Consider the following 26,136-nt stretch of genomic DNA (forward strand, 5'->3'; position numbering starts at 1 on the left):
TTTTCATAGAAATGCGATGGTTTACTTTAACCTTTCTGGAAGGTGTTTCTCAGCTGCAGTTATCTGGACTCAACCACCCAGAAGGCAGCTCCTGCCACTCCCAGTCAATCCTGGTGGAGCCTGGGATCCCGATGCCCCCCACCCCACTGCTCTTGGTCTCGCAATGCAGGTTCCTATACAGTCATCCCGCTCTTCCCCCACTAGAGATGGTGGCTTTGCACGCCTTAGAGAAACTAATCCAAAATGTGCCTGGTCTTCATTTTCTTGTAAGGACAGCCAGCACGAGGCAGGTGAGTTATGCAGTCCCTCGAGCCCCCATTCCTGCACCTCACTGCTCAGAATTGAATCAGAGCAGGAGAAGGGAGAGCCGGTGTCCTCCAGCTGGGTGCCTTTCCTCTCATCGCGGCCATGAGCTCAGGTACCAGCCCTGGCTAAGCTTCTTCCTGGCTCTTGGCCTCCGCTAAGGCTTCCTTGGAGAGCCCCAGTTCAGTTCAAAAACCCTGCCTTTGCAGAGTGGCCTTGAGTGGGGCGCCGGGGAGAGGATCATTCTTCTCCCGGCCACAGAACACTGGGCTGGAGATGGCTGAAGGGCTTACAAGAAAACCACGCAAGAGTTAACCTTCCTAACTTAACTCCAGGAGGTCAGGACGAGGCCCCAGCTTGCATGCTAGCCTTTCTCCATGGGTCCTCAGAGAGACACTGGGAAAAGGGACTTGCCTCACTCACTGCCACAGCTTTTTTCCTCAGATGCCATGAAGGTCTTAGCCATGAGTAGGGATATCTGGGTCCCAAGAGTCTACAGGTTCAGGAACTATCTGGGGCAGGGTTGCATGAGTTGGATCTCTTGGCTTGATATGAATTCCTCTGTCATCCTCAGGCAGTGGGCTGCCTTAACGCTGGGTGGCCAGAGTCTGCGGCTTGTAGACAGGAACGTCCTTGTCCCAGAGTGCCGGATACCCCTTAATAATGTCAGCTGCTTTCTCTGCAATCATTATTGTGGGAGCATTCAGGTTGCCACTGACCACGCTGGGCATGATGGAAGCATCAACGACTCTGAGGTTTTCTACCCCGAGAACCCTGGTTTGCAGGTCGACCACAGCAGTGGGGTCAGAGGGCTGGCCCATCTTACAGGTGCAGCAGGGGTGGTAAGCACTGTCTGCTTTTGCCCGTACAAAGGCATCTATCTCTTTGTCTGACTGGACATGGCTTCCAGGCTGTAGCTCTTTGCCCCGGAAGGGAGCCAAGGCTTCTTGCGCAAAAATTTCTCTGGTCAGTCTCACACACTGACGGAAGTCCTGGATATCGGTTTCTGTGGAGGAGAGATAAATGAGTTCCCCTTCTTTACTCTGCTGGCCAAGTGGAACTGAGGGACAGCGATCAGGGACATGGAGAACCAAGCTGCAAGCGCTTGTCACCTGCCCAGAAGCAGTTATGGTGCCAAGAGGCTCATGTTTGTGTCTGAGGTCTGGTTTCTCTGGCAACCAGAGGTAAAGATGAGCAATCTACTCTGCTACTATGTGGCTGTCAAGCCACCGTGCCACAGGGGTAAAACCTTCCATGTGGGCTGTGAGTATTGGCACTGCTGCATGTAGAGGCCAGCCTGGGAATGCAGCATGCTCTCAACGCTGAAAGGAAGGGCGGGGGAAAGCCAGGCAGGGAGTACGCATGGGCCTGGCATCTGTACCTCCTGCAGATGGGTCTGCAAGCTGCACCCTTGTCCTGCCATGCAAAATGAGTCCCCCACCCCAGCTACTTTGTGTGACCCCAAACTGAGAGCATCCCCAGTGTTAGGAAATAGGATCCAGAGAAAGGAACCCCATATAAAGATTCCTTAAAACGATGCCAGGCCCAGGGGACATAAAGTAGCCTCTGAGTTACCTGTAGACAAGTAGTTGGGGTGAATCATGGGGTGGTCCCGAGGGTTGGCACTTCTCAGTTTGAGCCAGCCTACACTTGTGCCCCTCATGGTTCCCACGTGTACCTAGGAGGGTTCAGAGGAAACAGTGCACAGTAATCTCCATTAACTACCTCTCAGAAGCTTAGAGCAGGCCCTGCTTCCCTGTGGGTGGGGACTCAGTATTCAATGTAGAGCATAAAGGTTTAGTATCTGACCTTCTTCCAACCTCCCCACCCCTGTCTGGCCTTTACTCCTTTGTCTGAAACTTTCAGGGCATGATCCTGGGGCTGAGGTAGTTTGCCTGTGGTCATGGGTATAGATCCTGCCCTCTATACATCCTGCAGACTGGTTCCTGGGCTCTCTCCCTGGCATAAGGCTTGGGTCCCCTTTCCTCTTCCAGTCAGATAGTAGCCACAGGGGAGCAGAGTACCAAATGAAGGTCTGCATGGTGGGACCGATAACACCATGAACATCTCTTCTAATGCAGGATCAGGAAGGCACAGTCTCTGGCCATGGCTATCTGCATACCTGGTAAGCATCTTGCTGGGTGGGTTTCCGCCCGTGGTCAATCACTTGGGATGGCAGGAAGTGAAACTGAATGTCTGGGTGGGGGATCCCGGGCCGGCTGCGGATGAACCCTCCTGTTTCAAGATGGGCCGTGGCTCCATCCCCTAAAAGTCCCATGAAGACAAGGCAGAAGAGTCAGTCAGGTTATGGCAGGTGGGCCAACTGTTCCCATGTCCCCTTCTCCCTTATATCTCTCTTCCTGGGCTTGGGGCTTGGCATCAAGGTCTGTCCATAACTGTTTTATTTCTCCAGGTGGCCATACCCAGCATCACAACTTCAAATGCCAGCTACGTGCCAAGTGAGGGACTTCAGGTCTGCAAAGACCACCTGCTTTACGAGCCCATCCCACATCCTGCTCAGGGGGCATCACCTTGAGCTAGGGCCCTATGCTTACTCCTCAACATGCGCTACTGCCTCCTGTCCCCTTACGGCAGCCTGCCAAGCAGGACCTTGGTGTCCTCACCTGGCGGACAGGAAAATGGGCTCTGATGATTGTCATCTGACTTCATATGACAACTGAAGCTCATCTCAGCTAATCAGGAGGAAACCGTGATGCCCAAGGACCATAGCCACCAAGTTCACCGGGGGGCAGGCCCACCTGTTAATGCCTCCAAGTTCACCGGGAGGTAGGCCTACCTGTGAACCTCCAGAGCCACTCCAGTCCGATGCAGACCCTCCTCAGAGGCTTCTGGGCCGAGTGGAGGGTGATGGGGTGTGTGCATGCCTGCTGAATGTAGATCTCCAGGTGGTCTTGCAGGTTCTGCCCAACTCCTGGCACAGGATGGAGTGGTTGAGGAAAAAAAATGGCTAACACAGGGGGCAAGCCCCTCCCTCCAGTCCATTTATCTTTTAAGCCGGTTCTTGTCTGTCCTGGCCCCGGCCGACGAGTTGTCCACCTCAGTCACCACTTCTACTGTCTTCGACGAGTCTAGCCCTCTCTCAAATGCTAAAGCCACCTGCCCTGCCGCCCCCTCTACAGCAGCCACTCAGGCGCCTTTGACCAGCCCATCTCTGCAGCACCCTCCAAGGACAGGGCCCGCAATTCTAGCAGTGGCCAGACGGCCAGTTGTCAGTCCCATGCTCTCCCCCACCCAGTCTGTCAAAGGAGGAAGCAGTCCCAGCATGCTGTGCGGACACGACTTGAGCTCATTCAAACTCAAGCGCACAGAGAGCAACCAGGACACAGACCACTTCCACAGGCTTCCCGAGGAAAGCTCCCAGGGAAAGGTCAGCCCCTTCTATATGGAGGATGAGGAAAGAAACAAGACCGCTAAGCCCTCGAGGGCATTACAGACAGTGGAAAAGATGAGGCTTGGGTCTTCATGTGGACAGTGTCGCTGGAGCCCTGAGCTGGTCTTATTTGTGCCGAGAGCGACTTGTAAACCTTGGGAATGGAGCTCTCATACTAGGGTGGTGATCTCGGTTCTACTGTTAATAGGAAGCACTCAGAAAGGGCACAGAGGCTGCCTGACAGGGGAGAGGTGAAGGAAAATGAAGACTCAGGGTCCTGTAATAGGAGTGTCCAGTGAGGCCCAGAGGCCCTCAGTTGTAGGAAGGAAAGCTGTGACACTTTTAGGAAGCGCCACCTCCCCCACTCCAAGCAAGAAGCTGCTGGCCTCCCCAGAGCCGCCCCGTGGGCAGCAGTCGGAATGGGAGCTCACCAGGCAGGTGGCACACCACGGGGATGCCCAGTTTCTTGAGGTCATCAGCATTTCCAATGCCGGAGAGCAGGAGCAGCTGTGGAGAGTTGATGGCGCCCCCACTCAGGATCACCTCCTCGCTGGCATAAGCCTGGAAGAGGCAGGGGACCACCAGTCACATTTCTCGAGAAGCCAGCTGACCTTTACCGCCATGACCACAAGAATGTGGCCTTGGGACATGGCACCGTGTGGAGAGTCTGCTCCCAGGTCCGAGAGTAAAGAGTCGGGGGCTTATTGTTAGCTGCATCAAAGCAACCTGCACGTCCAGCCACCGTGTGGGAGTTTCACTCATAGCTGTAACGGTGACAGGGACTTTGAGAACAGGGACAGTAGTGCTCTAAGGAGATCAGTGACAGCAGGCACCAGCATTGTTTCAAGCAAGCACCCCAATAGCCACCTCTCCTGGGAGGGAGGGTGGGGCAAGGCACCATGTGTATATAGTATGATTATATTTGAGGGTTTTTAAACTTCTAGGATCAACCTAATGGCTTCTGACAGGCCAGGACCCTGAAACCATGTAGAAGATTCTAGAGGACTGCGTGGGAGTGGATGCAGCAGACAGAGGCTTCAGGAGGCATTCACAGCAGGGTACCATGGCGTCTACAGGTGCCGGGACTGGAGGCTTCTGACCTCTGTCCTGTGAGACCCCAGGGACATATTCTGCCACCATTACTAGCTGTTAACTCATCAGAGGGACAGGAGCATTTGGCTGGCAAGGACAGCTTGATTTCCAGATCAGTGCCCACCCCTTCCTGCCAATCAGTTCCCACACCTTCCACGGGAGTCAACACACCTTGTGGCTCTGGCCGTTCTTGAAGTACTCCACACCCACTGCACGTGTGCCCTCAAATAGCACTCTGCTCACAAGGGTCTGGACCTCAGCCCTGAGGTTGGGGCGGCTCAGTGCTGGGTGCAAATAGGCGCAGGCTGTGCTCCAGCGCTTCCCTATAAGATGGAACACAATCATGTGTGACCTGCTGCCCTTCCCCTAGTTCCTGGGCAGGGGGAACATGCTGGAGAAAGCAGTTCTGTCCTGCCTTTGACTGTGCAAGGCCTGCCTCCAAGATAAGTCTGAAGTCTACCTTCACTACCACCCTGAAGTCTAGGCTGCTAAGAGCCCCTTGGCTTGTCCTGTTGTGATAAAGGCTCTGTACCACCTATGCTGTGTCTGCTTGCACCCATCCACACAGGGGTGATGGTTAAGGCAAGTAGTCTTGGGCCATCTCTTTCTGCCTCAACCTCTCATCTGCAAGTCTATAAGACCACGACTTATTCACTACACAGAGCTGCTTCTTCACTCTTCCAAGGCCTCTCCTGCCCCCAGCCAGGCCACTGTGTTCATCCTGGCCATAGACACCACAGGACTGAAATCCCTGCCAGTCTCGGCTTCCTAGATCTGTGGCTCTAGGGCTTGGCTTCCCTGTCAGGCTAGACCGGCCCCTGGAGAGTCTGCGTTCATCTTGCGGCTCCCGTGGCCTAGAGACTCAGCAGATGTCCAAGAGGTTGGGCCATGTTCTATGATGCCTAGGGGCGTGAAGAATCTCCCTGCCAGCTAACGCTAGGCTTATTTTGGCACTTACCAACCGTCAAGGGGTCAGGAGAAAAGACTATAATTAGAAGGGGGATAATTAAAAATCAGTACCTTCGTGGATAGTCATATCCATCCAGCCGAAGCCCTCCTGTTGGAAGCCATTCATGTCTTCGGTGAAAGGGTAGCCAGCCTGATGTGCAGCCTGCAGGAAGGCCTGGTGAAGAGGGTGGTTGGTCTTGCCCCGAGACACGTGCAGTGGCCCATCACCACCGCGGTACCTGTTGGCTCCCAGCTCATGTCTCTGTGCCTTGCGGAAGTAGGGCAGGCAGTGTGCGTAGTCCCAACCCTCAGCACCTTCGTGATGCCAGCGGTTATAGTCCTCGGCATGTCCACGGATGTAGACCATGGCGTTGAGGGATGAGGATCCCCCCCAGACCCTGCCTCGCGGCCAGTACAGTACACGGCCATCCAGGCCCGGCTGTGCTTCAGTGTGGTAGTACCAGTTGTACCTGTCATCGCATAGGTTGGCCACCAGGGCAGCAGGCATGTGGATCTTCCACTGGAGTCGCTTGCTCCCCATCAACAAGTCCTTGGGACCTGCCTCTAGCAGTAGCACCCGATGGCTTGGGTCCTCCGTGAGCCGACTGGCGAGCACACAGCCAGCAGAGCCTGCACCCACCACCACAAAGCTGTACTCATCCTGGTCCACGGAAGTTGCACTGGCCGCAGCACTGGCCACAGCACGGCCGCAGGGGTAGCGTGACTGACCCGGCACAGCCCATGCCAGGACTCCACGCGGTCTCACGCATCCTCTCCTCCAGCCTCTAAGGACCGACCACATGCTTCCAGCCCAATTCCTCTTGTCCACGCACAGGAGTGGGCAGACTCTTCCTAGAACAGAGAAAATGGCTTCAAGACTCTAAACGCCAGAGCATATGCAGAAGCAGTCTAGAGCTCAGTAGCCATGCTGACACGCCAAAGGATCTGCCTCGCTGGGCAAGACAGTTGCATGTGGCAGGCACTGCCCCAGGGAGTTATAACCTGGGGTAGGAATCTCATTACAGAGAAGTTAGTCCATGATTAAGGTTAGGGAAGAGGGGAGGCCCCTCCACAGATTTTCTGTGTATGTGTTCTAGCCAACTTCCCAGTGACATCCACAGGAACTTGGAGACTAGACATCTAGTAGCTGAATTGACAGAAGGCTTTCCAGCCTGTTCTCCCTACTTCAGACAGGACATTGCATTCGATTACAGGAATACACAAGGAAAAAAATGCTCTCCAGATGAAGACGGACAAAGTGGGCACGTGGAAGAAGGTCAGTGAAAGTGAGGGGCCAAGACTGTGGAGGGTATAGCCTTGGGGTGCACCAGAACACAGGGCCACAGCCGCACTCTGTAAGATCACCTTGTAGAGCGGTAGAGTTTTAACAGAGAAATGCCAATGGCTTAAAAATAGGAGATTATAATATAATTAAATCATTTTAGGGGGGGAGTGGGAGGGCGTTGGGAGGAGGGGCGTAAATGGAAACTTTTTATAATTTAATAAAATTGCTTTCAAAAAAAATCATTTTCCCTTCCCTTTCCTCCTTCCAATCCGTCCTGGGTACCCCACTTTGCTCTCTCTCTAAGCCATGGTCTCTTTTCCTCCAGTGGTTGTGACATGTGAATATATGTGTGTGTGTATAAATACAACCTGCTCAGTCCATATAATGTTATTTGTATGGATATACCATTGACTTTTGATGAGTGGCCCACATGCTCAGTGCAGAAGTTGCAGAGAGCCTGGGTACGGTATTGAACTCCCGCTGACAAAAGCATATGAAAGTCCCTGACAACCTCTAGTCTCCACTGATGCTGAAATCAAAGGACCGAAAGCCCCTTGTCATCTTTGGCATGCCTGGGTGCAGATCATAACAAACCCCTGTAGCTCTCCCAGAGTCTTGTGTCAAGTGATGAGGGCCTGCCCTGGAAGCAGACAGAGGGGACAGAAGGTCGCCTGCATGGCAGAGCCTTCTGAACACTGTGTCTGACGTAGGAGCTCTACAAAAGAGTCCCCCACCCCACCCCACCTCTGAGCTTCAGGCTATGTCAGCACAGGGTAGCAATGGCCCAAGGTTCAGCTCTCCAGTGGATAAACTGGTACATCCTTTGTAAGCAGCCACTATTTACCCCAGTCTCCCTTAGCCTGTTATATGTCGTCAGTGTTCCATAACAACTGGGAAACACACGTACACTCCTTACAAAGACAGAAGGCATGCCGCAGAGGCAGACCCAGTGGTGTTAAAACCAACCAATGCGGACATTCCATGAATCAAGACAACAGCCATTAGGAATGGTTTCTTTGACAAGGGAACATGCTGAACAGAATTTCAAGGAAGTTATCAGTGGGCTGGGGAAGAGGTCTCTGTGGTTAAAGTACTCATTTCACAAGCCTAGAGACCTTAGTTTAGTTACCCATGTTACTAAATAATAAAAGCCAGGCATGGTGGCACAAATCTGGAATCCCGGCACTCCAACATTGATGAGAAATAGAAACAGGGGACTGCCTGGAAGATGTGGGCTCAGCTAGCCTAGAGTACACGGGAAGCCAGAAACAGGAGAGGCCCTGCCTCAAATATATAGAAGGAGAGGTCCCCCTCCCAAAAGTTGTCTTGTGAGCTCCACATCCGCACTGTGGCATGTGCGTAACCCCATTGATAAATAAAAATTTGACATGATCAACCTTTGTCAAAAACAAAAACACAAGACAATACAATGCTAGAGACAAATGAGTTTGGTTAGACGTAAGGGGGAATCCATGAGACTGAAGATAGGTGAGGCGAGATCTCAGATAAAAGTGTGGGGAGAGAAGTAAAAAGGGGTGGAGGAGAAAGAACGGGACCTAGGAGCTTAGACCAGCAAGCTAAAGTGTGGATAAGCACATTCCGAGCAGGATAATTAGATTTTAAAAAAAAAGTCAGTTCCTTGAATGATACAGTGTGCCCGAATGTACACCTTGAGAAGAAACAAGACACTAAAGTAAGCCAATATACATAGTAAGTGACCAATAAAAAAACAATAAAAATAAATAATAACATTCCAAAATGAAGTAGTGAGCCCAGAGAGATGGCTCCTCAGGAAGTTCTCCGAAATGCTTAAGGATGAGAATCTGCCGATTTCCTCCGGTCTCTGTCAGAAGCGAGAATACATCTTCACCCATTCTGCAAGGCCTGCATCACACTAATATCAAAACCAGACGGCAGCATCAAAGAAAAGAGAACTACAGATCAATATCGCTCATCAACGATGACGATTAAGTATGCTGGTGTGGCCAATACAGCTGGCGGGGACGGGCAAGAAAAATCCCTCAGCTAAATATTAGTAACTTGAATCTAGATTATTTGGGGCCAGAAAGATGGTTCAGAGGGTGCTAGGATCCAATCCCTGGAGACCATATTGTAGAAGGAGAGAACCAGCTCCCACAAACTAACCTCTGACCTCTAAATACATGCCATGACATTCTGTCGTGCACTTACAAATTTAGAACATTTTAAAAGTGTGCCAAATCCAGTTGAACGTGGATGTGCCACGTTCAAGTAGAGTTGACCCCAGGGTGTTCATCATAAACAGTCAGCTTCTGATGTTCTGAGTTTGGTTACATCCCCCACAGGCCTATAGGCCGGCTTCCCTATCTCAGTTTCCAAAATGAGAAATCATTTACCCATTTCATGTCCAACAAGGACTTTCATCCACCCTCCAGAAGGTTGGGGTGGCAGGACAGAAGGCGTCACGTGACAAGAGAAAGAAGAGAATGAATGCAGCAGTGTTTTAAGAACAAGTGTCATGGGGTGACAGACGGCGGGGGGAAGATGAGCAGGTCCATGGCCTGAATGTCACGTATGAGGTCCCAGCAGGAGTTACAGGAGAAAACAAAGCGAGAGAAGACATGGAAGGAGAAACAGAACACAAATGTGAGTGGCAGAAATGAGCTCCCTTCAGGTTCAAAATGCAAGGTGTTTTAAATGTCACGAGCAGGGTCAAGTCAGTGCAGATGGAGACTGCACCTCGTTTGGTCTTTCTGGAATCGATTTCTACTGAGATCTCGGGGTCTAGCCATGTCCCCCTTGGAGCTAATATCCGGTAATAGCGGAGGTGAGAAGCTGTGGGTTTGCACTGAAACGATATGTACTGGGGAGAAACTCGGCCACCGTGATCCGTCACAGGCCTGTCACCGCGATGGTGAAGAAGAACCTGGAAATGAATCCTTATGGTTGCCGGAGACCCAGCAGGCACAGGAGCTTCCCAGGAAATGTGATGGACCTGAAAAAGGAGAGAGAGAGAGAAACACACACACACACACACAGAGAGACAGACAGACAGACAGAGAGACAGACAGACAGAGAGACAGACACACAGAGAGAAGGGATAAGAAAGTCACAGAAAAGCAGACACGCACAAACAATCCCCTTCCTATTCCTTCTTCCCCTTTTCCTCCTCCTCATCCTCCTCCTATGCTGAGACTCAAAATGCAGCAGTGAGTGTGACAATAGAGAAAAGAGAAGGAGAAGAGGAAGAAATTATTCAGGCGCTAACCACAGCCACTCTGAGAGAACAGTCTAGAAGACACCTCGTGAAGAGCTGTCTAGCAGTCGCGGTGACAGAGGGAAAAAAAAAAACAAGAAAAAAAATTAAGACTTTTAAAACAAAGGAGTCCTGAAAATACTAGCAAATGAGGCCATTCTCATTCTGATGGGAAGTTCAGAAGCTGTCATCGTAGTCCAGCAAAGGAAGGGTCAGACGGAGCAGACCCCGAAGTCACTCCAGGGCTGAGAGCCGCAGGAGATGCGAAGCAGCAGTCCTGGGAGTCAGGCCCAAGCAAATGGAGGTGAGGGGCTGAGCAGAAGCAGAGTCCCCTGAAGAGTGGACATTAGAAAGGACACCAGGAGCCACAGTGGCTCCAGGAGAGCACACAGTGAGCACCCTGGAAATGAGCACAGCAGTGCCACACAGTGGGGAGGGAGAAGTGGGGGGGCACTGGCACAACTGCCTGAGAATAGAAGGGCTCGGAGTTTCTTTAGCAAAGGCCAATTTACACATTATTGTTTCTCTAATTTAAAAATTCTCTTAATTTTCTATCTTTGTGAATCGTCATTGCAAGTATAAAATAAAACTACACAAAGACTGAAGTGTGCAGACAGCTGTGGGCAGACTATTTAGAGGTAGAGAACATAATTTTTTCTATTGGTAATTGTTTCTTATGCCTTGTACAAGATTTAAAATATATAAATAACTCTGTGACTTTATTTTTTTGTTCTGAAACGCCATTTAAATATTGGCAGAACAATGAAAGAAAAGACAGAGAGAATCAGTTCATGAAGTCAAGTGTGGTGACACACATCTTTAATTCCAGCACTAGGGAGGCAGAGGCAGGTGGATCTCTGAGTTGGAGGCCAATCTGGTCTACAGAGTGAGTTCCAGGCCAACCAGAGCTGTTACACAGAGAAACCCTGTCTGGAAAAAACAAAAGAAAAAAAGAAGAAGGAAAAGAAAACAAATGAAGAAAGAAACAAAATTATTACAAGAGATGTAGAAATAAATACAGAAAAGGCACTTGACAAAATTTTTTGAATGTGCCTTTCCATTGTCCAACAGGATCAAGATTATCTATAGAGCTCCAATCGTGAACTCAAAAGCTTTTCCACCAAAACCAGGAGCAAGGCAAAGACACCCACCTCTCCAACTCTACCACCCCACCGGACATTACAGCTGATTCAACAGTCAAGTGGAGGAAATTGAAAATCTATTAGACTGGGAAGAGAGACATGAACTCTTTCCAGCCAACATGATCATCTATGCAGAAAACTTGAAATAACTGACCAAAAACTAACAAGCGGTCCCAGCAAGACTGCAGGAGACAAGGTGAGATGCAAGCATCGGTCACGCTCTCATATGCCAGCAATGAGCAAGGGGCAGTTGAAAGGAAAACCCAATGCCATTTAACCCATGCCCGATAAAAAGGAATAAATTTAAAATACATTTGCAAAGGACAGCTACCAACCTGTAGAGAAAGATGTCAGCGAAAAACCAGCTACCTGGAGAGACATTCTGTGTTTGTGGGTAGGGAGATTCAACGACAGACGATTGTCTGTCGTCGCTGCAATTCTTTACAATTGCAAATCAATGTGACCCCAGTAGATACCCAGGCAAGATTTGTGAAGATTGACAGCCTGATATCAAATTAATATGCAGAGGCGAAAGGCCTCAGACAGCCAGCACAATGTTCAAAGAGAAGAACAGAGTTAGAGGACGGATAGCCCCTTAATTCCAGCCTTGCTGTGAAGCACAGAAGTTGAGACAGTGCGGCACTGAACAGCCGAAAGGAACAGCCGACCATCAACAGAACAGAGCACAGACCAGAACTAAAATCACAGAAACAGATCAGCTGGTGTTTGTCTAAGAAACAGAGCAGCGAGATGGAGAGAAATGATCTGCCAGAACAAGTGCACACAAACAAAAGAAGTTGGACCTGGACATATCTTAAAAGTCAGTGAGTCACAAACCCACGTGTAAAACACGGAGCTGTGAAAAATCCTAGAGCACAACAAGAAAGCTCAATGCAAGGGGCTGACAATGGTGTCCTAAGATAGGGCACCAAAGGCACAACCTGAAACAAACAACCAAAAAACAAAACCTAAACCGATAAACTAGATCGCATCAAAATTAAAAAAAAAAAAAAGATACTGTCAAAAGAATAAAAGGACAAGCCACTGAGTGGGCTTGCAATGAAGGACTGTCACATAAAATATATACTATGCTCCTAAGCCCATAGGTCAGAGACGTTAACAGACACTTTAGTAAAGATCTGGATCTCAAGCGTTTGAAGATGAACTGTACAGCACACGCTGCCAGGGAACTAAAGTGAAAACCAACTGAGGCGGCTTCGCAGTCACCACGATGGCCATGCAGACTGTAGAAGTGGTGCCCTGGGGTCACATGAAGACACGCACACATCTGGGCATGGTGATCTGTGCTTGGGTTCTCAGCACCTGCAAGCCTTAGGCGGGAGGACACTTTATTGATTTATTTATTTAGAACACAATTTTAAGACCAGTGTGGGCTACATAGAACCTATCTCAGAAAAGAGAAGAGATGAAGAAAGAAGGAGGGGAGGGGAAAGGGAAGAGGAGGAGAAGGGAGAGGGAGGAAGAGAACCCCCACATAGCAGTGAATGAACCACAGCGTCTCAGATCAGGGCGGATGGATCCTAAGAGTGTAGTCATAATATAGGAAGAAAACCAAGGAGCTTGTAATCTGAATGAATTTTAAAGCATGCAATTCATACATGCAAGAAAGACAGATTTGAAGGGGAAATAGTTCTATGAAAACTGAAGATGTCCATGTTCAGAGTTCAATAATGATAGATTAATAAGGTAATAGAAGGGAAAAAAACACTACAGGCCAACTGGACATGACAGATATATACAAAACATTCAAACCAACAACAGAAACACATTTTCCCCTGAAGTGTACACAAACCAACCTCCAGGACAGAGTGTACATTTTAAAGACAGAAAACATGCCAGGATTCTATTTGCACCACAGTGGAACAGAACTAGAAAGTAATAAGCAGAAGAAAAATTCTCAAAAAATGAAATTAGTGCTCCTAATGCCCCACTGTGTCAGAGGAGAAATCACAGAGGAAACCAGAAATACGTGAAACAAACGAAAAAGAAAGCACGGCACACCACAGCTTATGCAACATGGCGACAGCGCTGTTATCAGGGCACTCATAGCTGCATCTGCTGCCTTCAAACAGCGGGAAGATCTTTATCCTGTGAACAACTAGAAAATAGAACAAACTAAACCCAGGCCAGCAGAGGGAAGGAAACACGAGAGATCAGAGCGGAGATAAAGAAAGAGAATGGAGGAAACTGATGAAGATAAAAGCTGGCTCACAGAGCAACAGTAAAATCGATAAGCGTTAGTGCTGTGCTCAATGCTCACAGCCAGACAGCATTTCAGCTGAGAACAGGATCAACACGCTATTGCAAGTTCTTTCCACAACACCCAGACACAGACAAAGACACACACGCACACACAACACGCACGCACACACACATTATTATAGCTATTAAATTTAATAGTTACATAAAATCAATATATAAAAATCAGTTGCATTTCTTTACAGTAATGACAATCTGAAAAAAATGTGTAATAGCATAAAAAAGAATCAGATAGGGGTTAGAGAGATAGTTGAGTTCAGAGCCTAACACCCGTGTGAAGAAACAAGTCAAAATAGCTAGGCATGTCTATGCTTGCACAAGCAACCCCAGCACTGTGGTAGGCAGAGACAGGAGGATCCCTCAGCAAGCCCAGCTCTAGGTTCAACAAGAAACCCTGTCTCAAAGGAATAAGGCAGAGGAAGGGAAAGGGTAGTAGAGCAGGCACCTGAGAGCCTCCTCTGACTTCCCTGTGTGTGCTCATGGGGGGAGGGTGGAAAAGAAGAGAGGGAGGAGGAGTGAGAGGGAGGAAAGGTGGGGAAGGGAGGGAAGGAGAAAGGAAGGGAAGAGGAGAGAGGAGAGGAAAGGGAAGGATGGAAGGAGGGAGAACAAAAAGATTAGGATGAATTTAGCTTTTTAAATTTACTAATTAAATTACTAATTTACTTTTTAAATTAGGATTTAAAAAGTATTGTGTCACTGTATCATTGTTGTAGCAAAATGCCTGGCCATAGCCACTTAAGAAAGGCTTTACTTTGGCTGGGGGCTTGAAGGGCTACAATCTGCCAATCACAGAGGGGAAGGAGGCCTGTGAAGTGGCTGCTCACACTGCATTCGCACTCAGGCAGCAGAGAGATGAATGCTGGCCTCTGCTCACTTCTTACTCAGCCTAGCGCCTCAGCCCTAGACCTGTGACATAGTCCCACTCACACTCAGGGTAGACCTGTGACATAGTCCCACTCACACTCAGGGTCCCACTCACACTCAGAGTAGGTGCTCCTGTCTTCTGTCAAATTTCTGGAAATTCCCTCACTAACACACCTAGAAGTATGGCCTCTAGAAGATGCTGAATCCTGTCAGGTTAAAAATCAGGATTAACCATCACGTTGGTTACTGAAAACTATAAAATATACCTGGAAAACATAAGAAATGGTATTAAAATAGAAAAATGCCCTGTGTTCATAGATTGGCAGAATTACTCTTGTGAAGATACCGGTACCACCAATGTGATGGGTAGAGCCTGTGCAATTTCTATCAGAGTTTCAATGGCATTTCTTTTTGGCAGTAGAAAAACTCATGGGGGGGGGGGGTCAGTGAAATGTCTACAGGAAAAGGTGCTTGCTACCAAGTCTGACACCCTGAATTTGAGCCCTGTCGAAAGCCAGCAGAGTCCGGCTCTGTTGACTTCCTCCCAGGGTTCGGTTAGGTGGCCTCAGAGTAGTGAAAGGGACTTAGAAAATTTCTGGCCTCGGAGGTCACGGAATGAACTCACGCCTGCGTCTCTCGTCGTGGCTCTTTACCGTCCTGCATTCATTCTGATCGCCTTGTCCTAATTGTCTAGTGTGTCTTAGCGCTAATTCTGTCTCAACTCTAATTCCAATTCTCTGCTACAAGTCTGTGTTCCAGTCCATTCTTGTTCTAATTACTGTACGTTTCTTTTATGTCTTCTTTTCCATCTTCATTTTCCGACATTCTTTATCCTTCTACATTCTTTACTCTTCCAATCTTATTTCTTCTGCTGTTGCAGATTCCCAGGCATGCGTGTGTGTGTGTGTGTGTGTGTGTGTGTGTGTGTGTGTGTGTGTGTGTACTATCCATTCATTAGCAACTTGTTAGTAATAAAACAAAAACTACAAGGAAAATTCTCAGGGACACAGGCAGGCACTCTTTGAAGATACTCCCGACACTTATCAGCTAGTTTGTAGCTAACCCCAGCTGCAGCTGTGGGGAGGTCCCAGCCATCTCTTAAAGGGGCTGCTCCAGGTTACAAAGGGAGAAAACTAAATCAATGAGCGAGCTAAGGAAGAGGCAAAGAATACGTGTATTATTTTACATTTCTTAAGTGTGATTAATACTATCTGGACATGGTTAGTCAGGTACTACTGATCTCTCGAAGGCCTAAGACAGAACAAGAACAGAAACCTGCCACAGCGCCCTAATTCATCATAAATCTTTGAAGGACTTAGATCCAGCCAGGCCAGACACCTGCAATTCCACTCTATGGAAGTTCCTCCTGTGATCACCCCATAAGGACTTCTGTCTGCCCAAATCATCCTATCAGGGAGCTAATTATAGAGAACAGGCTTCTAAGTTTTTTTTATTGCAGTGTGGGGCAAAAGGTTTGGCTGTCTTGTCAGAATTATAAAGTTTGGGGGAAAAGCCATGCTCCTCACAGAAGACAGGGAAACTGTGGCGGACTTATGAGGAATCCACCGCAGGGGAGCATGTTATCACACAAGAGAATTTGCAGTTAGAGGCTGCCAGCTATTCGAAAGGCAGTCTTTCTCACGGCCTGTGCTCATGTGGCTTATCCTCCATCAGATGTCTAAATCTCTAGCTGGGAGGCCTTCTAAACGCCAGCTCGTCCACTGTGTTGCCTTGTGGATCCCAGGAGAGCCCAGAACCTCTGTGCTGAAAACAGAGGAGTGACTCCCACAAATTGTCCTCTAATTCACGTGAGCACAGTGGCACATGCACACACGATAGATACAAAAATGTAAAGAGAGAAAAAAGGGAAATTTGTTTAAAAAAATATATGGACTCTCAAGGGTCTCCAGTCGGAAAAAACATAATAACCAAACACTAAACCAAAACCAGAGGAAGAAGAACAAAGCTACAAGACTCAGAGTTCTAGATTCTGAAATGACTGCAAATCCATAATCCCCAGAACTGCAGCCCTGTCGGGAGAACAGACGTGCAGGCCAATGCAATAAAGCAGAAAGCAGCCCTCGCACGGATGGCCCAGCTGGTGACGGTCTTCATACAAATGGCACGTGGGAAACAAGCCACAGGCCAGGGTGTGAACTTGAACCTTTGCTTTTGCCTCGGACAGAAATCAATCCATGAAGCAGGGAGATGTGTTTGCTTGACCAGCCTGAGGCCCTGAGTTCAGATCACCAGCACCCATGGGAAAAACCAAGTGGAGGGACTTGGGAAGATGCTCAACTAGGTAGAGCGCTCGCTGGACCCAACCATGAGGAACTGGGCTCACATCTGCAGCACCCGTGTAAAAGGCTGAAGATTTGGGGCTGGGGTTGTTACAGAGGAAATGGAGCCAGAATAAAGTGCTTACCCACGGTTTCCCTTACTTGGGATACAGTCTGTCTGCGGAGCTGTGCAGCTGGAACACTAGAGACCCTCTGAAAGAACCTTCGGACAGGGCTCCTAAAGGCATGCCCTTCCGTGTGTGTGTGTGTGTGTGTGTGTGTGTGTGTGTGTGTTTCCTTTCTAATACTCTCCCAGAGCATACTAAGTACATACATGCTATACTAGGACCAGACCCATGGATCCCAAAGGTCCTAGCTTTCAGTCATCCAAAAAGAACCGGCTCTAAAGAGAGCTGAGCACCCCCAGCTAGGAGGTACAGCAATCTGGTTTCTCTTCTACCCTGACCTGATGAAGCCAGGCCCTCTCCACTCCCTCCCTTCCCTTCACCACAAAAAGGGTTCAATTCTCAGACCCTTCTCTCTCTCTCATTCTCCTGTGCTCTTCCACACTGAGTTGCGGGGCTTGGGGGTTCCAACCTCTCGGACCAGTAAAGTCTGTGCTCCCCATTCTGAGCAGAGTCTGTTTGTTCATGGTCTACCTCCCACTGACTTCATACACGAAGCAGAGGTGGCCAGGAAACTCTGGAACTCTTCAAGGCTGATGCCACATGTCCCTGGGCCTTGCCCTTACAGAATGATCAGGGAGTGAACCCCAGTTGGGAGCCTACGTGCTGACATCAGAAGGTTCCTTGGACAGAATACTGTTCTCCCACCTCCCTTCCCACAGCACCTGCTCCAGCTCAGGGGCACACAGGGCTCTGCGTTCAAGAATCTGCCCTCTGTGCCTGTCCCTATTTTCTCTCGGATCTCCTTTCTCTGTGGCGGTCTTCATCCAAAGCAGAACAGAGGTAGGGAGCCCTGGGGATCTAACATGAGCTAGACACCCACCTGCCTTTTATAGTGGGAAAGGGAAATATCTCCTATGTCTCACGTGTTTGAACACACACTCCCCAGCTGACAGTGCTGGCTAGGAGGTTGTAGAAGCTTTGGGACACAGAGACATAGCTGGTGGCAGTGGGTTACTAGGTGTGGGCCTGGAGGCTGTAGTCCAGCCTCACCCTGGCTTGATGCACTCTGTTGGTTTCACATGCAAGCCCGTTAATACAACTGGTATCCACTAACTAAGCCGCTCAGCCAGGTGCTTTCCCCGCCAGGACAGACTCCAGCCCCTGCCCTGGTTCACAGTGAATCGCTCGGCTCTTAACTACTTCTGTTAGATATTTGATCACAGAGACGAGAAAAGCAGTCCCTGACTGCTGGGAGGGTGGGGACGACCTGCCACTTCCTTCCCTTGAAGGCTTAGGTGGAAATTGACCTGCGTTGCCCAAGGTGTGTGTAAGGAAGGTGTGGTAAGAAGACCGGATGGAGCAAGGTTATTGTTGGGCCCTCCCAGAGGTAAGTGACCAACAGAAAGGGATGGAATCAGCTCCAATTGGCAAAGGATGGTACACTCCAGTTAGGGGTTTCCCACACATGGTGAGGAGCTGTACCTGGGCCAGTGGACTGAGCAGCAGAGAGGGCCTCGGGGCAGACGGGGACATGGTGTACTGGCTCCAGCTGAGCAAGTGTCTGTCACAGGGCAAGAAGGAGAAAATGAGCCATTCTTCAGGGTTGTTAAAGGCCCTCCTTGTGATGGGCCCAGCACAGGTGTCAAAGCCATAAACAGAATGGCAGCCTTCGCCCAGCAGGGACTAACATGGAAGTGGGAGGTTCTTTCCTTTACCAACAGCAATGAGGGAGCCTAAAGTTGCCAGAAGCAGTTACAGGGTGAAAATGTGCTGTAAAAGCGGGAAGGGGTAGACATGGAAACCATGTACCAGAGTCTTCAGTAACCACGTGTCCACTTCCGTCTACCCCACAGACCCAGCCAGGCTCCACACCTTCCCTAGAACCCTCCCCAGTGTCCTAACAGTGTCCTGATGCCACTACCCTTCCTACACGCCCCCCCCCCTACAGTTCTCCACAGCAGGTGCTGGTATGTCCTCGGAATAAGGGGTTCTGGGGACCAGAAGAGGGAAAAGAAATGCTAAGGGTCCATTCGCTTGGACCTCACCAAATTGACATCATGCAAGGAAGGCAACTGAAAACAAAGGAGTCCTCTTGACAACTGCAGATAGAGACTAAATGGGAGACAGCAATGCCCCCTGGGAGATGCCCTGCCTAGGAAATACTCAGTAATGTCAACTAATACTTAAACTGAAATGCCATTGCATTTTCAGAACATCTTACATGTCCCATCAAGCCCAGGAAATACAGAAGACAGAGCATTGTGCTGAGGGACATTGTCCACAGAATCCAGGTGGGGAAGACACATACATTTCTTCAAAATGACTTCAAGTAAATAAAATTGGTGGTGGGGGTGGGGACTCCACGTCTGTGAGAGAAGTAAGAGGTGTGTACACGTATGTCTGGCCCTGTGGCTCTTAGCTAGAACTCAGAGGGCAGATCTGAGGGAGATAAGAAACCATTGTCTGTCAGATGTGACAATGGTCTTGAGGTAATTAACACCCTTTCAGATGTGAAGACTGAAAAAACTGGCAGAAAAAAAAGACTCCTGTGGAGACATTTTTTTTTTTTTGCTGTTGTTATTTCCTCAACACTGAATTTACATAGCATTTGCATTGCAGAATACGAATTTAAAAAAATCACAAAGACTAGAATGAAAAAAAAAAAACAAAAACTGGGGTTACCCACAGGTGATAGATAGGCAGGAAACTTAGAGACAGGAACAGAGCAGGAGCCCCCTCCCCATTTCCCTCCAGTTAAATTTGCATCTGCTTCCAAATTTCCATAGGAGGGAGAACTTAGAATCTCAGATATCACCAGCAAGAATGGAAAGAGCACCAAGCAGGGAGGCAGAGGCTGGGCCTAGGTGGAAGGACCAGCTGAGAAGCCGGGGAAGGGACAGACCCTGCTAATTCTTCCCAGGGGCCTTCTGCAGAGGTGTTGCTACAGCTCTCTCCAGTGAGCGAGAACTTTCTTAACTCACGCCTGAAGGACAGGGATGCGGTGCAGTCTCCACTGGAGCGGCCTGATTGTTTGTGGAAGATAAGTTCAGAAGGAAGGCAGAGCTGAGAGGGTTCCCCAGGCACCTGTTTGAGTGACCTTACTGCGGCTCTTGCAATGGACACAGCTTTTACTTGGTGTGGCTTGCTTTATTTTTATTGGAGTTGATTTTCAGTGTATTTTAAAATCAGCCCCCGAGAAATTAAAAATCTGAAACTAAGCAAGGAAGCGAACACCTACTCCTTCACCACGGAGCAGGTTATGAACTGCCCTGGACGCTGGAGCCTCCCCAGATGGAGCTCCCTCCATCCTGCAACGTCTCTCCAGCACCTCATTCAGACACCAGCAGACAGGTGGTGTGGGAGAGGCTCTTACAAAGAACTCAGGCCACACTTGGGCTCCCAGGGCAACTGAATGCAGGACGGCAGCCTAGCTGCCCTGTCTTCATGTTGTGTGTGCGGCTTGACTCTGCAGCAGAGGGTAGATGACTGAAGAGGGACCTACATCTGGTCCCCCTTGAAGACTGGAGGCACAGGGCTAAGTTATTGTCTTAAGCCTGCAGTCACTCTGGAGCCAACCAACAGCAGACCCTCCCAGGATCGAGGACAATTATCCCAGGGTGAGGCCACCTCCCGAACCTCCAATCAAGAACATCTGATGTGTTGTCCCCTCAGATAACAAACACTTCCTCGGACCACAGTGTAGTACCAGAATCGGGACAGTGACCAATTAGACCACACCTTAATCACGACTGCATGCCCCAATTCTTACAGAAAACTAGGTTGGGGACCCACTGGGCTCTTTACCCGTTCTTCCCAGCTGGCCACAGCCATTCAGCCACCTCCCTGCTTTTCACCATTACTCTTCTCTAACTGCATACGGGGATGAGTGGCTTAGCCTATCCGGCTGGGGCTGCTGGAGTCAGGCTTTTGCTATAAAACTCTGGTCACAGTAAGAGCTACGGTTCCTTAAAGCCTATATGGTGTGAAGTCCATGCTCTCCTGCACATTACCAGCCACCTCCAAGCCCAGTGAGAACAGGATGTGGGTCCATAGTACCTGCCCTGCTCAAGGCCTTTTACATCATGCCCAACTTGCATACATGCCCCATTCTAAACTTCTGGAAAATTTTAACCACAGGAGGTCGTGTGGCAGCACGGAGAACAGTTTAAAAAATGAAAACTATGCTATCGCTAATTGCAAAAATAAATCAGGTTAGAGGTCACCCGGTTCCCACAGCCCCAAGTTCTAGAATACACTCCTGTCATTGTTCTCTCTCAGGGGAGAAAAAAAAGTCACGCAAAATAAAAACACAAATTGTCATCAGGTCGTGGTGGCACATGTCTTTATTCCCAGCCCTGGGGAGGCAGAGGCAGGAGGATCTCTGTGAGCTCGAGGCCAGCCTGCACTGCAAGAGCTAGTTCCAGGACAGCCAGGACTGTTTATACAGAGAAATCCTATCTTGAAAATACAACAAACAAACACGCCCCCCTCACACACACACAAATTATCAACTTATAAAATAAACTCACACTAGGATACAATACATCTTATACGGGGCTGGAGAGATGGCTCAACAGTTAAGAGCACTGGCTGCTCTTCCATAGGACCCGGGTTCAATTCCCAGCACCCACATGGCAGCTCACAACTGCCTGTAGCCTCAACTCCCTGGAAGCTGACTCCTTTACACCAATGCACATAAAATAAAGTTAAAATAAATTATAGAAAATACATCTTATACATTGGGGTTCCATGTTCAAGTCACAGCCATTAGGAGAGAAATGAGCTGTCAGTCAATATCCTTAGGCTGTGGTGACATTGCAACCACACTCCGGGTACAGCCTCTCTGTATGCATCTTCATTTATAAAATGGAAATGGGGCTGGAGAGAGGGTTCAGTGGTTCAGAGCATTTGCTCTTCTTGCAGAGCAAGAAATTCAGTTCCCAGCCCCCACACAGTGGCTCACAACCACTTGTAGCTCCAATTCCAAGGGATCCATTGCTTTCTCCTGACCTTCATACACACCAGGCATGCATGCAAGCATATACACACATGCAGGCAAACTCTCATATATGTGAAATAAAAATAAATAGATCTTTAAAACAGAAACAGTCATCTACGTCTTAGTTTCTTGTTTTTCTGGGGGCAGAAGGCAAACTTGCTGAGCATAGCGGAACACACCTATGGTCCCATCGCTTAGGAGGTCAAGGCTAGGCAGAGCGTCATGATTTTGAAATCAATCCGTGCTGTGCAACGAGACTTATAAAAACAAACAAACCTTATAAAGTTAAAAAGAATTTTTTTTAAAAAAAGCTCCAAAGCACATGAAAATGTCTCCCAGATCACAGTTCATACCCTGAACTCTATCCACCCTCCCCTTTCTTAAACTCATCGATGCATTCCATTTTCTCTTCCACGACATGTGACCCTACAACTATAACCAATAATAATAGCAACTACAGGTTGATCCAACTATCAGTAATCAAAAAACATCCCATCATGCCTTCTACTTCCAATGCAGTGCCGGCTGCCTTTCCTTGCATCTCTATGAGGCGGACTCCATCTACAGTGCAGCCCTGAGCAGAAAAATGATGCCCATTTCTTCTGTTGTCTGTACTTTCTTCGAAGCCTCAGTGTAAGAATAACATGCATGGAAACCAACATGTGTCCATGAGACAGCGTTCGCTACCACGAACAAACAGGTCACGCCCTGGCATGGCTTCACCCCCTGGAACTGGCTGGGGTGGCATTAACACTGAGCTAAAATCATGCATGAGCCTGGCGTTTCTCTGTGTGTGCAAGCCCCTTCTTGGGTAGAGACTATATGGAATTTTACACCCATACTGGGAATCAAGGAGTGCAAGCCGTGGGTGACTCTTGGGGTTTCTGACTCAGTTAGCATTAAATTAGTCAAGTCCAAGTCCAAACAGTTGGAGTGGAACACAGGGCAGAGGTAGCAACAGAGACTAGAATGCTCCAGTGACTGCTATGCCTGCTTGCCAGCTCGGGCTGACCAAAGAGCCCTGGCAGGCTGTCTGTATTCACTAGAACAAGCTCCCTGCCTTCGCAAGACAATGAATCCACTGTTAACTGCCCAGAGACTTGACCAACATTTGCAAAAGAACAAAGTGGAAAATTCCACCTGTGTGGGTGGAAGCTAGACACAGGGCATTTCAGCAACCCACACAGCCTTGTTCTCTCCAGGATGGATACAGCAGAGTGAACAAAGGTTATGGGTCCAAGGGAATTTCCCCCATTTGGGAACATGAAATATTAGAACAAAACAATTGTTTTTAATTGTCTTGCGTCCCCTGCTCTGCATTTGTGCAGCGAATTTAAACCCTTAGACTTGCTTTCCTGACTCTGGCTTCTTCTGAGTTCCTTGCTGGCCCTGCTAGAGTGACAGAGCTAAGGTTAGTTCCGTGTCACAGGTGCATGGGAAAACCGAGGTACCAAGAGACCAAAAGCATTGGTCATAGCCAAGAGATAGCAAGTGAATCTTGGAGTCTCAGCTGCAGGGACAACACAAAGACTGTTAGACGTCTGAGTGACAGACAAAGAAATCTTCCAGGCTCTGAACTGGACTGTGGACTTCCCCCAGATGATGGGGAAAGTCCAAAGCAATCTTCCTGGGTGTGCAGAGTTAGGCACGGCTTTGGAGGAAGTCCTGTCTAATTTATTCTGGAAGTTAATGAGTACCCACCAAGCCCCTGGACATGCAGGCTTCTTGTGCCAGGTGACTCTTGCAGACTTTCAGACTCAGTACATGACTGAAGGCAACATGTAGAGGATCCCTGAAGCTTGCTTCCTCCGGGTTCCGGTCACTTCTTAGCCAGGATGGCTCACACACTTATTGTGCAGGAAACGAGAGGAAACGGAGACTCTGAGAAGAGCAATAGCTTGCCATCCATCCAGGAGAAGAAGCTAAGGCCTTCGACATCCATGGCCAAGTCTCTGGCTATTAGGGTTAGGCATCTAAGCATGTGCGTCCATCCAAACAGATCACCTTAGAGGCTGCATGTTCAATCAACAAGGATCACTGGCTGGTGAGGAGGGCGCTTGGGGTCTGAGGCAGGATAGAAATTCCAGAAGATAGGCAGGTACATCCTCTCGGTCCAGGGGTGACCCCATCTGTCACTGCAGGACCCAGTTTATATTGTCTTTCACCGCCCACTCTGATGCCCTGTCCATAGGCCACAGGAACACACTCCTGTCTGTCCCAGAGTTGGGACGGTGCCATCCTAACCCTGTCATCACTGGCTTTGGTAGGGGAAACTGCTCAGGCTGGCCAGAAGGCTGTCTGGCCCCCTTGCCTGGGTATTCTCCCATACCCACACCCCTTTCCTACCATCACCTCACCCATTCTTCTTCTCTCTTTTGCCACCAGATTCTTCTCCTAGACAAGGAACCCAGCTAGCTGCCTGACCCCTTTCTCAAAACAAAACTATCCCATACCCACTATTCCAAGCCATTTCCTCATATTTACCCCACCTTCTTTTGCCAAGGTCAGGTAAAGCCACTTGGGGTTGCTCTGTTCACGCGATACCAGGGCTAGATGAAATACCTCCTGCCCTGCCCACCGTTACCCCTCAGGGCCAAGAAATGGCTGACTCACAGACCTGTCCCTGGACCTGACCTCTCTATCGCCGCTGTTCCAAAGCCCTTGCCCTTTGTCCTGAGCTTACTACAGTGGGGTGTGTTCTGCCAGGCCAGTGCCAAGCCTGGCTAGGTGCTGGCACTCAGCTGCTCACTGAAAGAACACATGTTGGCAAACGTAGGGAGTGTTCCTCTACTTGCTCTGTACAGACACGCAGGCTGTTTTCCCAAAACTGAAGAGTGACTGCCATCTAAACATCCGCCCCGTACCTCAGCCCCATGAGACAACATTCTCAGGCTGAAACTGGACAACAAAGCCACCTCCACTTTGCATTTGCATCAGAGCAGGCACTCTGGCCTTGGTCCAAGAGCATGCAGCAGCTCTTCACCTTTGCACCCTGGTAGCTGGCAAGAGTTTGCTCTTCAGTAAGGCCCCCATGAAAGCTAGAAATGTTCCCAGGGACCACTGGGTCCAAACAGCTCACAAAGGTTGAGGAAGGAGCCCAGGGTGGTCCAGACCCAGGCTGGGGTGAGACTACATTTCCCTTCTGTGAACCTCCTTGGTCAGGAATCAGGACACTATTCCTTGCAATCCGACAGAGGCTGAGGACTGAGCCTGTTCCATTTGGATCAGAAACACAACCTCCACCGGCATCTCACAGATAAACTGAGTCTATATCTCAGTAGGGTTTTCAGCAATCACAATCGATTGACTCTGCTCAACCTCTCAAAAGAGACAAGTCAAGCAGGGCTTCTGCCCTAGGGCTCCCTCCGAGTCCCTGATCCACAGGCTTGGTAATCCCATTTCCCTTAGGCTGAAGCAGCTGCATTCAGGCTCCATAACCCTTCTCTAATGACAGTGGACTAGGCTCCTCTCAAGCTATTTCATCTCAGAAGTTTGGTCTCTGGGCCACCTTCCCAGAATTAAGGTCTGAGAGGTGGAGAGCTGGGCAGATGCCATTCAGACAGCAGGCCCGCCAAAATGTCAGAAATTCAGCTCTGAACCCACAGTGCTGAGACACCAGCTTTGGGACCCTAGATGTAACCGCCAGACCTCATTCAATAGAAATACACTTAACCAGAAAGCCTGAGCAGCCGGGGTGCAGATTCCTATCAAAATTACCTTGTAACTGTAAGTTTCTGTCGCTGACTCCCCCAAAGAAGCCAAGGAAGTTTCGGTGGCTTGAGTCCCTCCCCCTTTTCTTTCTGGTACTCCTCTTTCTGGGTAAAGGAGGCTCCTGCTCCTCCCGACTCACTCAGCCTAAAGTCTGAAGCTCGGTACTCACCAGGGTAGGGGGTGGGGTCAGCTCCTCACTTGGGCTGGAATGATCGATCGATCGTGGTCGAAAGGCAAGAGCCGCCGTCCGTCCTAGCCCGCTGCGCTTTAACTGGCGGCCTGCAACGTCGCGTGCTCTCCTTGGGAAGGGCCGGGGCTGCTCGAAAGGGCTCCGAGCGCGGGTGCGGTTGCCCCACCTAGCTTGTGGCACACTCCTGTGCGCGGGACCGGGCGCGGGTGCGGTTGCCCCACCTAGCTTGAGGCACACTCCTGTGCGCGGGACTCAAAGCTCTGAAGCTTCCTCATTAGCACCCCGCCCA

The 26,136-nt window shown here is 49.4% G+C and overlaps 1 protein-coding gene across 4 annotated transcripts; it reads right to left on the reverse strand.

Moving 5' to 3' along the window:
• Chdh (choline dehydrogenase) lies at positions 1-26,133 on the reverse strand. 4 transcript variants are annotated; one of them, XM_085687776.2, is made up of 9 exons: positions 25,827-26,133; positions 23,648-23,827; positions 5,807-6,586; positions 4,958-5,109; positions 4,126-4,255; positions 3,101-3,235; positions 2,426-2,568; positions 1,879-1,981; positions 1-1,309 (listed from the first exon to the last, which is right to left on the reverse strand). In XM_085687776.2, exons 3-9 carry the CDS (start codon positions 6,534-6,536, stop codon positions 891-893), a joined length of 1,812 nt encoding a protein of 603 aa, XP_085543902.2. In that variant the 5' UTR covers positions 6,537-6,586; positions 23,648-23,827; positions 25,827-26,133; the 3' UTR covers positions 1-890. The 4 variants fall into 4 exon arrangements, with proteins under 4 accessions (XP_085543902.2, XP_048277458.3, XP_048277454.3 ...); XM_048421501.3 differs by lacking the exon at positions 23,648-23,827 and having other exon boundaries at positions 5,807-6,582; XM_048421497.3 differs by lacking the exon at positions 23,648-23,827 and having other exon boundaries at positions 25,827-26,132.
• Between the last annotated feature and the right edge of the window lie 3 nt (positions 26,134-26,136).

This window comes from Myodes glareolus, chromosome 5 (genome assembly GCF_982192425.1).
Source record: "Myodes glareolus chromosome 5, mMyoGla1.1, whole genome shotgun sequence".
In the NCBI taxonomy this organism is placed as follows: domain Eukaryota; kingdom Metazoa; phylum Chordata; class Mammalia; order Rodentia; family Cricetidae; genus Myodes; species Myodes glareolus.